Source organism: Centruroides sculpturatus, unplaced genomic scaffold, assembly GCF_000671375.1.
Source record: "Centruroides sculpturatus isolate CEXI.00-Female unplaced genomic scaffold, Cexi_2.0 scaffold18, whole genome shotgun sequence".
NCBI lineage: Eukaryota > Metazoa > Arthropoda > Arachnida > Scorpiones > Buthidae > Centruroides > Centruroides sculpturatus.
The window spans coordinates 1,302,919-1,318,054 of NW_019384302.1; the positions used below are offsets into that span (position 1 = coordinate 1,302,919).

Genomic DNA, 15,136 nt, shown 5'->3' on the forward strand with positions numbered 1-15,136 from the left:
AGCCCACTAGTTAATCAAATTTGCTTTACAGTATTTATCTGACTGCTATAATACGATAGCCATACAACTATAATATCTACAGACTGAAAACAGGTTAAAGAAAACAAATTGCATATGAGAAATTCCTGAAATATACAATGCCCTGCTCTGTCTATGTCAGAATTTCTCATATTTAGTCCATTCTTCATATTTTGAGCCCTGGATTTCACCTTTATTAAAACACACAAAATTAATAATAAACTTTCGAGTGTTCTGGCTCTGTACATTATCCAAAGAACATTTGTATGACATGTCACTGAAAATCAGAAAAAAAGTTATTCTTTATCTAGCATGTGACTTAACAACCAATGAATCTAGCTGTGGTAAACCAATAATACATGTGAAATGACGATGAGTGAAGAGAATTTGTAACATTTTCTAATATATGGCAAAATGTGGTGTTGGATAATATAATAAAGAGAGAGAATTTCTGATTAAAATCATTCTTCGTTACAGCTGATGTGTTTATCTTCATAATGATCACATAAAATTTGGTGTAATAACCACTTAGGTTTAGTCCACTTTTGTGTCCTTTCTGGACTCGTGCAAAGGTATTACTTCAGATTCAATTATTACTTTCCCAGCTGTTATATATGACAGGAAAATTATGGCAATTGGTCAGAAAATGACCTGTCAAGATTTTTACACGTTTGGACTCAGGACATCTTGAAACGCCGAGAAATGCAAAAAAATGGAAAGGGGGTGTTTGTGTATGTATGGATGTTACTGTGTGTTTGTTGCAATTTTTTAGCTTTCTTTGAAGATTAAGCATACTATATTTCTTTTTTTTTTTATGAGTGCACCACTCTGGAGTGAGTATTACACTTGAACAATGTTTACATACCTAAAATGACAGGAGATAGGTAAGAAATTAACAATGCACATACAGTAACAACCATGGTTAGCTAACATTGGAATTTAGATAGACAGTTAGTTGTTTTTTCTTAAAAATGTCCTTAATAAAGATAGCAAAATAGGCACACAGTTCTTTGGACACTAGAATATGGGCTGGACAAGGCCAACCATACCCCAAGGACAGAACTTCCAGCATTAGCCTGAAGCATTTGATTTCATAGATATGACATTCGTATATTATGTGCTTTACTGTTTTAGCTTTACCTATTGCACAGGAGCAGAAAGTACTGCTGGCCAAATTACATGTTGCTAGATAGCAGTTGAAGATTCCATGTCCAGTTAGTATTTGAGAAAAGGAATACGAAAAGTTTTTAATTGGATTCCTGAGAAAGTCATAAATTGATGAGTAGAACATCTTGGTGACATTCCCTTTAGTTGAAGAGGTCCATGATTGGTTCCATTCAAAGATAAGATGGTCATAAATTATCTTTGTCAGGATATTTCTAGAATAAGGCTGTATAGTCGGAGGTAGGGTTTCATCTTTAGAAGCATCTTTTGCAACAGCATCTGCCATCTCATTGTCCATCACACCTACATGACCTGGGACATAGAAGAATTTAAAACATTTCGAGCTTAAGCTTATGGTTTCTTGAATATTCCTAATCAGACTACTTTGAAAATTAGTATTCATAAGAGAGGTCAGGGCAGCTTTAGAATCACTAAAAATTGAAATAAGTTTGAACTGGTCAGGGAGTGTCAAACTCCACCGAACAGCCTGATGGATTTCTGCTAATTCGGCTTGATAAATGGTGGTAGCCTGATTGTAACGCTGCCTAAGAATTTGCCGAGGGTTCTCATGTAGTTGGGTATATGCACATACACTTGAGCCAACACCAAGCTCGGACTTAGAACCGTCTGTGAAGATCTGTAAATGTCACTTGGAATAACAGGCCCAGTAGTAGGGATAGGATCAAGAGACACATCAGGCACGTGGAAGTTGGTTGGGTGCAGAGAGCCATTGTGAACAGACCACTCACGTGGGAGTAAATTGATACCAGTCCTCCAAAGGAGATGCTCATGGAAAGTGCTGATGCAACCTGTCCTCACATAGTTCTGGAGCACCTTATCCTGCAGGGCCAGGGGCCATGGAAGAACACCTGCCAGAACTGTCAGAGCATCTGTAGATACAGACCTACAGCAACAAACTTTTTTCAGCAGAAAAAGAGCATTGCACCCTGAGAAGTTTAGAAGCATAGGAGGTCTTGTAGGAAACATGAGCCCAACAACAAGCTGCATAAAACACTAGTGGCTGGATAGCTCCATTGATCAAAGTTGAGAAGCTGCAGAAGTCAAGCCCCAGGTACTGTACACCTTGCACATCTCATGAGCTGATTACCAAATTGTTTGACCCGAGCCAAAATGTCACTAAAGGCAGAGAGTATTTTTGTCATCTTATATATGTAATTGCATTTCTGGTTGTAGGTATTTGATGTATAAACAGTAGTAAAAAAGAAATGTTTTGAATCAATATGTATTTTGATATATGTCAGCAAAATGTAGATGTGGTTCTAACCATTAAAAAATTTAATTGTTGTATTACATTTTAAGCCTATATAAATGATATAATATGTACGTATTAATTTTCTTACATAGGATAATAATACTAATGATCAATATCATGAGCTTGTGGATTCTAAAAAGCTTTCTTATGTAATCAAAAATGAGAATTCCATATTTTTTGAAGTCGATGGTCCCTATCTTGCTATGGTATTACCTGCATCCAAAGAGGAAGGCAAAAAATTAAAAAAAAGGTAAAAATATATAAGAAGTTTAACCATTTTTTGATAAATATATCAAGGTTGAAACATTTAATTTCCACATAATTAAATTAATAAGAAGCAATGAAATAGTCAACCATTAATACATAAATTGGATATATGTCATGTATTAATGGTTGGTTTATTGTTTCATTACTTCTGTTCATGTAAGAAGGTTAATCATATACATCAACCAAAGCCGAATATTATCGGGCTAGAAATGGCTATAATACTATAGCCGTTTCTAGCCCAATAATATTTGGCTTTGGTTGATGTATAGCTTTAAACGTATCGGATGTAGTAAGGATGTTTAAGGTTAATCATTTATTATATAAATATACAAGGGTTGGAAAGAAAGTAGTAGCACCACCATTGTCACACTCCATACAAATGAATGAAGGTGCTGTTGATTTCTGGAATTTGTAAGGAAAGACATAGTTGTTTGACACATCTATTGATAGTTGCACTTTTGTAGGTCATTTAGATCGGCAAATATGAAGCTGTTACTCAATGGCATCAAATTTGACCACCCTAAAGTGACATGATTATTGTGTTGGATGAAATGTGGGTGAACAATTCAGAACTGAAATGCCAATCCAGTGAATGGTGCTAAGAACCCAGTAATGTGAAAGTGATGTTGATAGTGGTGTATGATGTGAAAGGTGTGATACCTATCATGCAGTTCCTCAAGGCCAGACTGTGAATGCTGCATACTGCCTTACATACATAGAATATCATTGATCCTTAGTATGGAGAAAACAGCAGCATTTCCAAATACCTGCTCCTATTTTCTTTCAGGACAATGCTTGCTGCTCCTGTGAAGGAGTTGTTAGGACAGTGGTAGTGAGAGGAACTCAAACATCCTCCATATTTACCTGATAAGAGCCCTTGTGACTTTGATCTCTTCCCCAAACTAAAAGAACAACTGAGAGAAAAACATTTTCACACAAGAGATGCAATTCTTTAAGCATAGGGCACTCATTTAGGGACATAAACAAACACCGAAGTTCTACTGGTGTGCAGCATCTTCCAAGGTGATAAATATGGCAGGGGATTATATTGAAAGAACTCTAATACTATTTGATTTCTATAATAAATAGTTTTTTTATGTATGGCTATGTTGCCACTATTGTCTTTCCAACCCATCTAGAATATAATTTTAAAATACTTAGAAATTTACTGGAAATAAATGTGAGATGATACTTTCTAGAGAGTAAATTGAAAATGTTAAATAATCTTGGCTTTCTGAATTGTATAAATGTTAAAAGATTTGGAAAATTTATTTTTTTAGATATGCTGTATTTAATTTTGATGGATCAATTGCTGAACTCAAAGGATTTGAAGTCAAGAGACGTGGAGAATTACAACTGATTAAGATATTTCAGTCATCTGTCTTTGAAGCATTTTTGAAAGGAAGTACTTTGGATGAATGTTATGCTGCTGTTGCCAAAATTGCAGATTATTGGCTTGATGTTCTCTATAGTCAGGTATAATAAACTTGAGGGAACACTTTGTTACTTGTTTTATTTGGGGGAAAAAATATAAAATGTACCATTTTTTTCATAAGAAATACAAGTACATCAAATTATAAATTAATAAATGAATGCTCATTTATTTATATATAGTAAAATCTCTATATTTTGAATTTGAAGGGACCAAAAAATAGTCAGTTTGAAGTTTTGGAGAGTTCTACATATAGAGGTATATGAAAAAATGGAAAAGTTTTATTCAGATTCAAAGTACAAAAAAATAGAATAAGGTACATAATTCTTTGATATATTTAAGTGAATGATATTTATTTGAATCATTATTACAGCAATACATGAGACTGTAATAATGATTTAAATAATATCATGAATTTAGATATGGACAATCACAAAATTACCTTGCTATGATACACTGAAGTTATTTTTGAATACATTATATAAATTATCTATAGGAAAATACCCAACGGAAATTTTAGGTGGTTTGCAAATAGATTTTTATTAATGTAAAAGACTTTACAAGTTCATAAAACACTGAAGACCAACATTCAAGATGCCTGCTACAAACTAGGAACTCTACTCTAAATAGATTTATGAATTATTAGAAAATCAGTATTCTGATTTAGTATTCTCTAATGAAAATTAAAAACAAAACACAAAAATAAACTTTAGCTACTGCAATGTTTCTTCTCTTTCTACTAGGAGTTAAAAATAGTTGCTAACATTTTCAGCAGGCAGAGAACATAATTTTTAAACCTCTTGATGATGCTATAGGAAAGCTAGATTTAGCAGATTTTCTGCTAAATTGTCAATTTGATCTCATTGACAGGCTTATCCAGCTGTATTAAAGTCAGTGAAGTAGACAACATGCCGAAAGAATTTGTGATACTTAATAGATTGGTTAATGGCTGCTGAATTCAACTAGTTTGACTTAAAGTCAACACGTTTGAGGAGGAGGATGTTAGATATGTGAAATTTTATTCAAGTTTAAGAGTAGAAGAATACATTATATTGTATAAGATGTTTGCCAAGACTGGAATTCTTCCAGGAAGTATTCAAGAAAGAGAAGAATTGAGATTAGAGGTTTTACTATAATAAGCTATATTTTTGACATAAAACAAACATTTAACTTTAGTCCAGTTCATTACAATTGTAAATAATTGTTAACATTTTTTAGGAAAATCCAGAGATAATTTTTCTACTAAAGAAAAATTATAAAGAAGTTTTAATATTTGATGAGATGTAAAACAAAGATTAAAGACAATTTACTGGTTCTATTGTTGTTCTCAGAAACAAATAATGGTTTATTAAGATTATTAAAACCAAATTTTTAAGTCTATTGAAATATTAAATTATAAATTTTTTTCTTTAGAGTATTATTTGTTGATCTTATATCTTTTTGTTGTGAAGTTCAATTTATGTTGACAGTCAAATAATTAACTAACATTGTCCTTTCTAATTTCAAATTTAAAAATTTAATTATTTTAAAGGCTCAAGATATGCCAGATGATGAATTATTTGAGCTGATATCTGAAAATCGTAGCATGTCTCGGAAATTAGAAGATTACGGACAGCAGAAGTCAACCTCCATCAGTACTGCCAAGAGACTTGCTGAGGTGATTTTTTTTGCATGTTTTTACATAAAAATTAGCTATTGTGAACTGGTTTCTAAAAGTGAGCTTTGTTTTCCTTAGNTTTTTTTTTTTTTTTTTATTTCCCTGATTGTTATAGAATATACCTATTATTTGTATATAACTTCAAATCATGTGAGTTTAAACTCAAATGATTTGAAATTATAATATTGCTGGTTGTAGATATACACAAAATGCTGAATTATACACAGGCCAGACTGATGAGGGCATGCCTAAAATGCATATCTGGTAGAGAAATAAAAAAACAATAAAAAACTTCTGAAACGATAACAGTCTTAGTCCTTGTATGATTAAGTTCCAAACAGCAAACTCGCAATTAGTGAATTTGCTATTGAATATTTATCATTGAAAACAACATTAATTCAGGAACATTGAGCTAATATAATAAATAAGTTCTTTTTGTTTAGATGAAGATGTCGATTTGTAAGGATAAAAAAGAATGTAGTAATGTAAAACATTTAATAGTAATGTAAAACATTTACTATTTACATAAGTACTTGTGTTAAAATACAGGATTGTATCCACTAGTGAGATGTTCTGATTGATTTGTGGTATAACATGGTTAAGATAAAAATTGTTTAATTCTTTTTTATCCAGTGTTTCATTATTATTGTTAATCCTTCTGCAAATAAGTGATTTTAGCTTCATAAATATGAAAAGTGGTTGCTTGCCCTTACTGAATTGTGAATGTGGAGCTCTGTTATTGTTTTTAGATCATGCAACTTGTGTTCAGAATAGTATAGTATTTTGTTCAAACATTTCTCTCTGAATATGGAGTTCTGTGTTGATTATCGATTTATTATTATTCCGTTGTGCATTGCAAGAACATCTTTTTATAAGTACTCAAATTAATAGTTGATAGTTGTTTTGAAGAATTGTTATATAGAATAGTTAAAATTGTTTATAAAAACAGTATTTTTCTATATTCTCATTATGTATCTATTTAACCTTAATTTTTGTAGTTTCTTGGTGATCAAATGGTCAAAGATGCTGGGCTAAGTTGTCGTTACGTTATTTCTAAAAAGCCAGAAGGAGCTCCAGTTACCGAGAGGTGAGTTCTTATTAACTTATTAAAGAAATTTTATGAAATTCAAAATATTATGTTTAATTTGTAAGTAAAACATACAGGATTATTCCAGATGTGTAACATCCAATCAATGTATGAAAATATTTTTATAATTTGAATAATAATTTATATTTCAGAGCTATACCGCTTGCCATATTTCAAGCCGAACCGAGCGTGAAGCGACATTTTCTTCGAAGATGGCTGAAGACGCCGTCTGTGATAGATTTTGACATACGCGATGTAAATTGCCATTTTTGTAATTATTTTAAAAATCTATTGTTATTCCTTGACAATATTAACTCCATAAACTTTAACCAACAAAATTTACCCTGCTTTATATTTATAGAAGTCACTTTTTATGTCTTTATTTCCAATTAAATGCTTTTCAAATTATCATTAGATTGGTTCATTTTTTGAATACTTTTTTGTAATAGATTCAAATATGAAATGTTTTCTATTGCAAAAGATTCAGGTGTGGATAGTTTCCTTTTTTCCCTTTGCTCCCGAATCCATTGTAGTAGAAAATGTCCCATGGTTGCAGTATTTGAAAAATGAACCAATCTGATGATGAGATGAAGACATTTCAAAAAATGTTTAATCAGAAATAAAGACATAAAAGGATTTCTATGAACATGTGATGAGGTAAATTTTGTTGGTTAATCTTTTTATATATTTATTTATTTTAGGAAATTAAGATGATTTTTAAGTTATATATACAGTACTTATTTTTAAATGTGTGATCATTCAATATAATCAAATTTTTCCCAGATTGAAGTAAAAATATAATATTTTACAAATTATAAACTTTACAATAACTGGTATCTAATGTATTTACAATCATAGATATTGTTATTAGTCATTTTAATATCATCAGAATTTCCATTCCCAAAACATAAATTGAATAACATTACAAAACTTTCATATATTGTGATCAGAAATTTGCTTATAACTATTGTTACCATTTTAAATATTCTAGATTTGCTTTTATCTTTATCACCTTAGCAACTGTAATATTTGCAATATTAATGATATAATTGCTATGGTTATCATATTATGAAACCTCCAAAATCAGGACATTCCAACCACTCCCAATATGCACACAACTTCAAACCACATTCTTGAAACTTTGCTGATTTTTATTCTGATTTTTTAATTATTATTTTATACATTATATTGTAACAAATAATTTTATTTTTACCTAAAGTGTAAGCTAGTTTAAACAAACAATTGTTTTGATGAATATAGATGGATAAACTGTAAGATTATCACATACAGTAAACATGTGACAAAAGCTATTGCTATATGCTAGGAGTCACCAAACTACAGCCCACAGGCCAAATCTAGCCTGCGAGGTCACACTGTGCCACAAACAAGCTGATAAAACAGGTAACAACAGTTATAAGTAGTGATGTAATGAATATTCAGTTACTATTCGGTATTTGGCCTATTTTTCGCTATTCGGCCAAATACCGAATATTTAATCACTATTCGACCTAATACCTAAAAACTGGAGTAAGAAATAACAAAACCACAGTAAATTAATCATTTTGATATTTAGATTTAATGTTATCGGGTTAGTGTTGTTTGTTTATATTTGTTTATAACTTATAACATGCACAAAATAAGAAAGAAAATAATATTAGTCACATGTATTTACAATTTATAATTACAAAGATCAGCACACATACACACCTATTCGTTCGAGAATCGTCGCACATCTGAGGGTCCTACCCTGCCTATCCTTCTTCTTAAGCGCTCGTCTTTGCTCTTCCCTTTCTCTTACCTCTATCGCTCTAGTCCATGTATGCATATGCATACATCATAATACGCCCCCACTATACTTTCGATTCGTCACTTTTCCGTCGTAGATTTCCCATTTTACAATTACGTGACTCATAGCCTGGTGATAACGGAGAAAAGAGACAGATAGGACGTCAGTATAAGTCACAGTTACGATTTCACATATTCGAGACAGCTTGGTAGCTCAAACAGCCCCAAGCTTTCGCCTGTGCATGCTAAGTGACTTTTATTACAAGCATTTAGTTTTCCGAAGTCTATGACAACAATTGTTTGGCATTGAAGCCTGCGAATTTCGTGCCAATAAGCTGCCTCGACTTGTTCGATTAAGTTATCAACTCAATTTCATATTTATTTTCATATTTTCACGGTCCTTCTCTGTTCTTTTTCTGTTATTTGCACGTGAAGGAATATATGTGAAAATAAATATGAAATTCAGTTGATAACATAATCGAACAAGTCAAGGCAGCTTATTGTTATCCACATTTGATATCATCATTTATGGCCCTGTACACACTAGGCGTTTTTCAACGCGCGTTAAACGCTCGTCGAACGCCGAGCTAACGCGCGTTAGCTCGGCGTTCGACGAGCGTTTAACGCGCGTTGAAAAACGCCTAGTGTGTACAGGGCCATAAATGATGATATCAAATGTGGATAACAATAAGCTGCCTTGACTTGTTCGATTATGTTATCAACTGAATTTCATATTTATTTTCACATATATTCCTTCACGTGCAAATAACAGAAAAAGAACAGAGAAGGACTGTGAAAATATGAAAATAAATATGAAATTGAGTTGATAACTTAATCGAACAAGTCGAGGCAGCTTATTGGCACGAAATTCGCAGGCGTCAATGCCNAGTATCGAAATGATCGTTCTCCATTTCAGCACATATATCTCAAAGCGCTCGGCTGACGCCCGCAAAACGCGCGATCGCATGTACGGTAACATGGCAGCACATATATCTCAAAGCGCCCGTAAAGCGCTCGCAAAACGCGCGTTTTAACAAAAATCTATAAGCGCTCGCAAAACGCGCGTTTAACGCGCGCTTGGCTTTTGAGTGTGTACGGCTACATAGAACTCTTGGTTCTTTTAAACGCGCGTTAAACGCGCGTTTAAAAACGCCTAGTGTGTACAGGGTCTATCACATACTGTCATGACGCTCTTGTCTGTCCGCTACAACTGTCAAGAATTAACGTGATCGGTGAAACATAGTGACGGCAAACCAATACAGAGCAGGGTCCTTGCCATAATGAGGTTTGCGTGCCAATTTTCGTACGTACGTTAATTGAGCCGAATAGTTTGGCCGAATATTCGGCTATTCGGCCACGCTCCTGGCCGAATATTCAATATTCAGCCTGAGGCCGAATATACTATTCGTTGCAACACTAGTTATAAGCCATGTTTCGATAAAAATCTTAGTATAACAGTCAAAATCAATTTACCTTAAGTCATCCAGTTATATAAGGTGTTTACACTTAGTATGTTAAATGTTCATTTAAATTTTGTACTTAATACTGTAAATAATATTACAGTATATTTCAAATATACTGTAGTATTATTCAAATAATTATTAGTACTTGTTAATCCCAATATGATGACAATAAGTGGCATCTACTGTATTGATATGATAATGAAATAAATCACTTTGTCAAATGGTCAAATTGAAATATTTTTATATAAAATACAATTTTAGATACTAGACTGGGAATATTACATTGAACGTTTGGGAAATGCTATTCAGAAAATAATAACTATTCCTGCAGCTCTGCAGCAGGTAGGGTTTTTGTTTTATTTTTGTTACTTATTATTATAAACTTTGCTGTAAAAAATTAAATGTAAATGTTCTAAATTATCATTTTTTATAACAAAACAATTAGGTGTCAAATCCAGTTCCTCGCATCGCTCATCCAGTTTGGTTGCACAAACGTCTTTTGGAGAAAAATGATAATTTAAAACAAAAAAAGATAAGCGAGTTATTCAAGGTTTCAGAACCATGTCCTGTAGAGGTAAGTGAGAATCTATTTGTTTTTTTTTTTTAAATACTAAAACTTTATAAAAATGGCAAACTTAATCTTTACTTAAATCTGTATTTAAATACTGTAAAATATTGTAATTTTATTATGGAACTATAAATGTTGTTATATTGTAAGAATTAAAGATTGACAAAAACTTTGGTGAAAATAGAATAACCATTTAGGTTAAGAATATTATGCATCATCAATTCCACTTAGATATCAACTTAATAATAAAAGACACTTTCCACATTCTTCCAGCATCACTCCTTTATAAAACCAAATGCTAAGAAAGTATTTGTCAATTATTATTCTATAAAAATGGTATGTGGATGATATAATTATATACAGAACAGAGGCAAATATTAGGGAGGTGATTGATACATTTAAATTAATAATAAACAATATGGTTTAACTTTGAAGCTGAATCAAGAAATCTATACAGCTGTTCACTTCCTACACTTCAACATTATGTTTAGGAACAAACACATAGTTACGTAAATATATCTCAAACCAAATCTTACCTTGTTTAAATCCATCCACATCTAGTGATCCACATAATTATTATAAAATAGGTGGTTTTAGATTGCTAATTAAAAGGGCATTTATGCACTGCTCAAATATTAATGACACATTAAACAAAATAGAACTTGTAAAGAAAATAGCAAGGGAGCATAGATACAGTAACAAACTGACAAGTAAAGTAGAAAATTATTAAGAAAAGAATTTGATAACCGAAAGATAATAACATTGGAGACCTATGAAATCTTCGTTTCTTTAAGGGCTGGAGAATGTGTGAACTATAAGGATAGAAATATATTATCAATAGCTTGTCAGTCATTAATTGATCTGTGGCAACAATTCAGTAACATACAATCACCCTCTTAAACATAGAATGAAACTTTTAAATTAAAAAATGTAATCTACTTCAATCAATTTTATTTTTGCTATTGTAAACATTGATGTACTTATTTATTTTTATTTTACTATATTTATGTACTGTACGTAAGTTATATTTATTTCGATACATTCTATGCTTCAGTTTGAAAATATGTAAACTTGTTTGATTTTTTTGAATTTCATGTTTTAGATGCTAAACACTCTTGGAATACTATTACGTCCATTGGTTTAAACATTGGATTTGTATTCATTACAACTTGATGCAGGCTCCAAAAATGGCCATAGACATTTGTTCTAATAAAGGAGTGGTGCTGAAAGATTGTGGAAGGTGTTTTTTATTATTGATAGTTTCAGTTTTTTATGAGTGTATCATCAAATTAAAACATCTGATGTTATGTTTCATAATTAATTTATAAATTTAAGACGAATCAATTAACTTTAATGATTACTGTCACAAAAAACGTTAAACTTTTTGAAAAGTGAACTTAATTTCAGTAATTCTTTTCTGCAATATCTTTGACCATTTTATTAAGGTGTAACAGGTATTGTACTTAAAATTTGCATTAATTAAAATATTTAATAACAAATAATGGTTTATTAAGATTATTAAAACCAAAAATAAAATAAATTTACAGAAATCTCAAAATGTAAGAAAAGAAGTAAATGATATAGAAGATCTTTGTCAAGCTTCTACTTCAAAAAACACCATTGTTGCAACTGCAAAGCGGAAAAGACACATTTCGGATCAAAATTCTAGCAAGGAACAACAGTCTGATCTGACAAGATCTTGGAGAGAAGCTCTTGGTCCACCACCTCCATTTGGAAAAATTAGAGTAAGTATAAAATACTTCTACTTCCAAATATTATAAAGTTTCAATATTGCTAATTTAATTATTGAATTTCTGATTTATATTTTTTATATTATGATACTTTCTAGTGAAGAATATGTATTATTTTTTTTAATGTATTAACACTGTACCAAAGAAACCATGTTTATTTCCTTGTTGATAGTTAGTGTTGTCTTGGACAGATCTTGTCCATAATAAGTTTTGTAATGACATTGCATTGTTATAATAGACTTTGTTTTGAAAAACCTGAAAGATTGGATGAATCCATCAGATTATGAAATCAGGGAATTAATGTAGAGGCTTGAAAGATGACATTTCTCTATCATTACACCATTATAATTCTTTATTGTTTTAAATGTATTATGATTTCTGTCTTATAATTCTCTATTTCTAAGTTTCAAATTTATGTTTGGAACATATTCAGAGTTCAGTTATTCTGACTTATAATAACAATGTTTCTGTATTTACATGTCTTCAGAAGCATTTTTCTGTAGACAGAAATATTTCACTGAAAGATTCATAAAATGTGTTCAGAGCAGTGTAATGTGTTATCCGTCAGCATAGGTTGATACTGATTGAATTGAATTGAAGTATGTCTAATGTTCTCTTTGTGTACCTCCCATGATCAGAACTTCTAAAATGTGTTTTCTATCAGTCCTTAGAATATCTTTTAAATTCAGGATATCTCTCAGCTGAAATATGTTTGTTAAAATTGTGAAATGAACATCTCTATTGGTCATTTTTACTTTGAATTCTTCTATCTGCATATCTAATAAAAATTTTTAATGAAATATTAAAAATATAAAGGTTTAAAATATTTGTAAACTAATGAGTACCTTTTGCTTCTTGCTTCATTCCAGTGCATAATTTACTAGTTTAAACAAATTTTTTTGGCTGCTTATGTGGCCTTCAGGTATAAATAGACTACTTAGAAAACTTTATTTAGATTTGTAAACTTTCACAAGCTTGTGTGATAAACCTTCAAAAATCAACAAATTCATCAGGTAAATGGAATTTACTAAGTACTTATATGTTATGTGTCATTGATATATATTATGCTCAGTCCTTGAATTACAGCCTGATACATTCTGGAAAAGTTAGCTGTAAAGTAAAATGCCATATAATGAATCATCTATTTGCATAAAAACCATACATATTCCACAAGATTCATTCCAATTTAACAGAAAAATGTTTAAAATCAAATTTTTAGTAGAAAATGAGTTTTTTTTTGTTATTTTATTTAAAAGTAATGTAATAATGAATGGACAGAGCAAAATACAGTAATTAAAAAAATATAGTAAAATTTTTTAAGCTAAAACACAAGCAGAAACAAACTCCTCTATGCATGATGCAGTCCAAAGTTTATAGTATTGCTGGATGTTTTTTAAACTATGCTGCGATATCACATATGATAACATATACATTGAAAAGAAATGCGCAAATCAAGTAGCTGTTTTCAAATAAATCACTTACTTAATGCCATGTATTTGTCTCCATGTGGGAATTTCAAATCCAAGAAGTCAAAACTAAAACTAACTTTATTAACATCTCGTAACAATGTTGTCAGTTGATTTCAACATTAATAATGAATAAAAATCTGTCTATTCTTTTTTGTTTTGTAGTGAAATAATAAAGAATAAAATAAAATATAGTATAAACAATTACTTTGTTATATTTAATGTATCAGTAAATGTCACATTATTACTGTTTTTGATAGTTGCAGGTGTGGTAGATGCACGTTGTTCCTGTATCAGTAAATACCTGCGCTGTATTATTATTATTTTTTTACCATATATCAAAACTAAGCTATAAAAGCAGAAGGCTGTTATAGCAAAAGCTGTATAAAGAGAATCAAAGTATATTTTGTTGAAAATGTGTCTAATTTTCTCAAATATTTGCTCAAAATACTGCATATTGAGAATAATATTTATATTGTAAAAAGTTGCTGATCAAATCAATTGTATATTTTAGAGTGAACTACAAGAATGGATAAAATACCAGAAAAAGAAATGGGCATTTCAATTAAAACAACGACAAACAAAACATAAACGAATAAGATTAGATACATCACGTGGCACTAATGGCACTGTGATTCGGAGTGGACCCAGTACCAGTATTGGAGGGTTTCTAAGAAAATCACAAAGGTCAATTTTGGAAACACCATGGCAAATCATACAGGTATGTAGATATTTAAAAAATCATAAAATATAAGAATTCTTATATCTCAAAGAAATGTTTTTATGAGAATTTAAATTTTTTTTTTTTTTTTTTCACAAATTAAAGACAAAGTCGCTCTAAAATTATTTTTTTAGACGATTACCATTTTTACAGTGTTCTAGAACAAATAATAGACAGCTGGACCTTCCTTTTTAGGCTACACAACTGCCTACATTTAAAAAAGTTCCTTAAAAACACAAAAAACCAATAAAGATTAAAAATTCTTCTTTAAAATTGGAATAGTAAATCTTGCGACGTCTTGTTAGTTCATCCTTATCTACGTGGGTTTCTGGCTCCTTTTATCTACTGTGGATTAGCGCTGACAAATGTAGATTACGCCAAGATATCCCTCTGGTGACGAATATTAACGATATATTTGTATTTCCGTCGGATGAATAAATTATTTTTTTCACAAATTAAAGACAAAGTCGCTCTAAAATTATTT

General features: G+C 30.9%; 1 protein-coding gene across 2 annotated transcripts in view; it reads left to right on the plus strand.

Moving 5' to 3' along the window:
- Window positions 1-15,136, plus strand: part of LOC111615924 (DNA polymerase epsilon catalytic subunit A-like) — a 75,801-nt gene that overhangs the window by 34,517 nt on the left and 26,148 nt on the right. For both annotated transcript variants that reach the window (XM_023357463.1, XM_023357394.1), the window contains 9 exons: window positions 2,548-2,705; window positions 4,003-4,198; window positions 5,686-5,811; window positions 6,810-6,898; window positions 7,051-7,153; window positions 10,408-10,488; window positions 10,592-10,720; window positions 12,262-12,459; window positions 14,446-14,652. In XM_023357463.1, coding sequence (XP_023213231.1) covers window positions 2,548-2,705; window positions 4,003-4,198; window positions 5,686-5,811; window positions 6,810-6,898; window positions 7,051-7,153; window positions 10,408-10,488; window positions 10,592-10,720; window positions 12,262-12,459; window positions 14,446-14,652 — 1,287 coding nt within the window. The remainder of the gene's footprint in view (window positions 1-2,547; window positions 2,706-4,002; window positions 4,199-5,685; window positions 5,812-6,809; window positions 6,899-7,050; window positions 7,154-10,407; window positions 10,489-10,591; window positions 10,721-12,261; window positions 12,460-14,445; window positions 14,653-15,136) is intronic.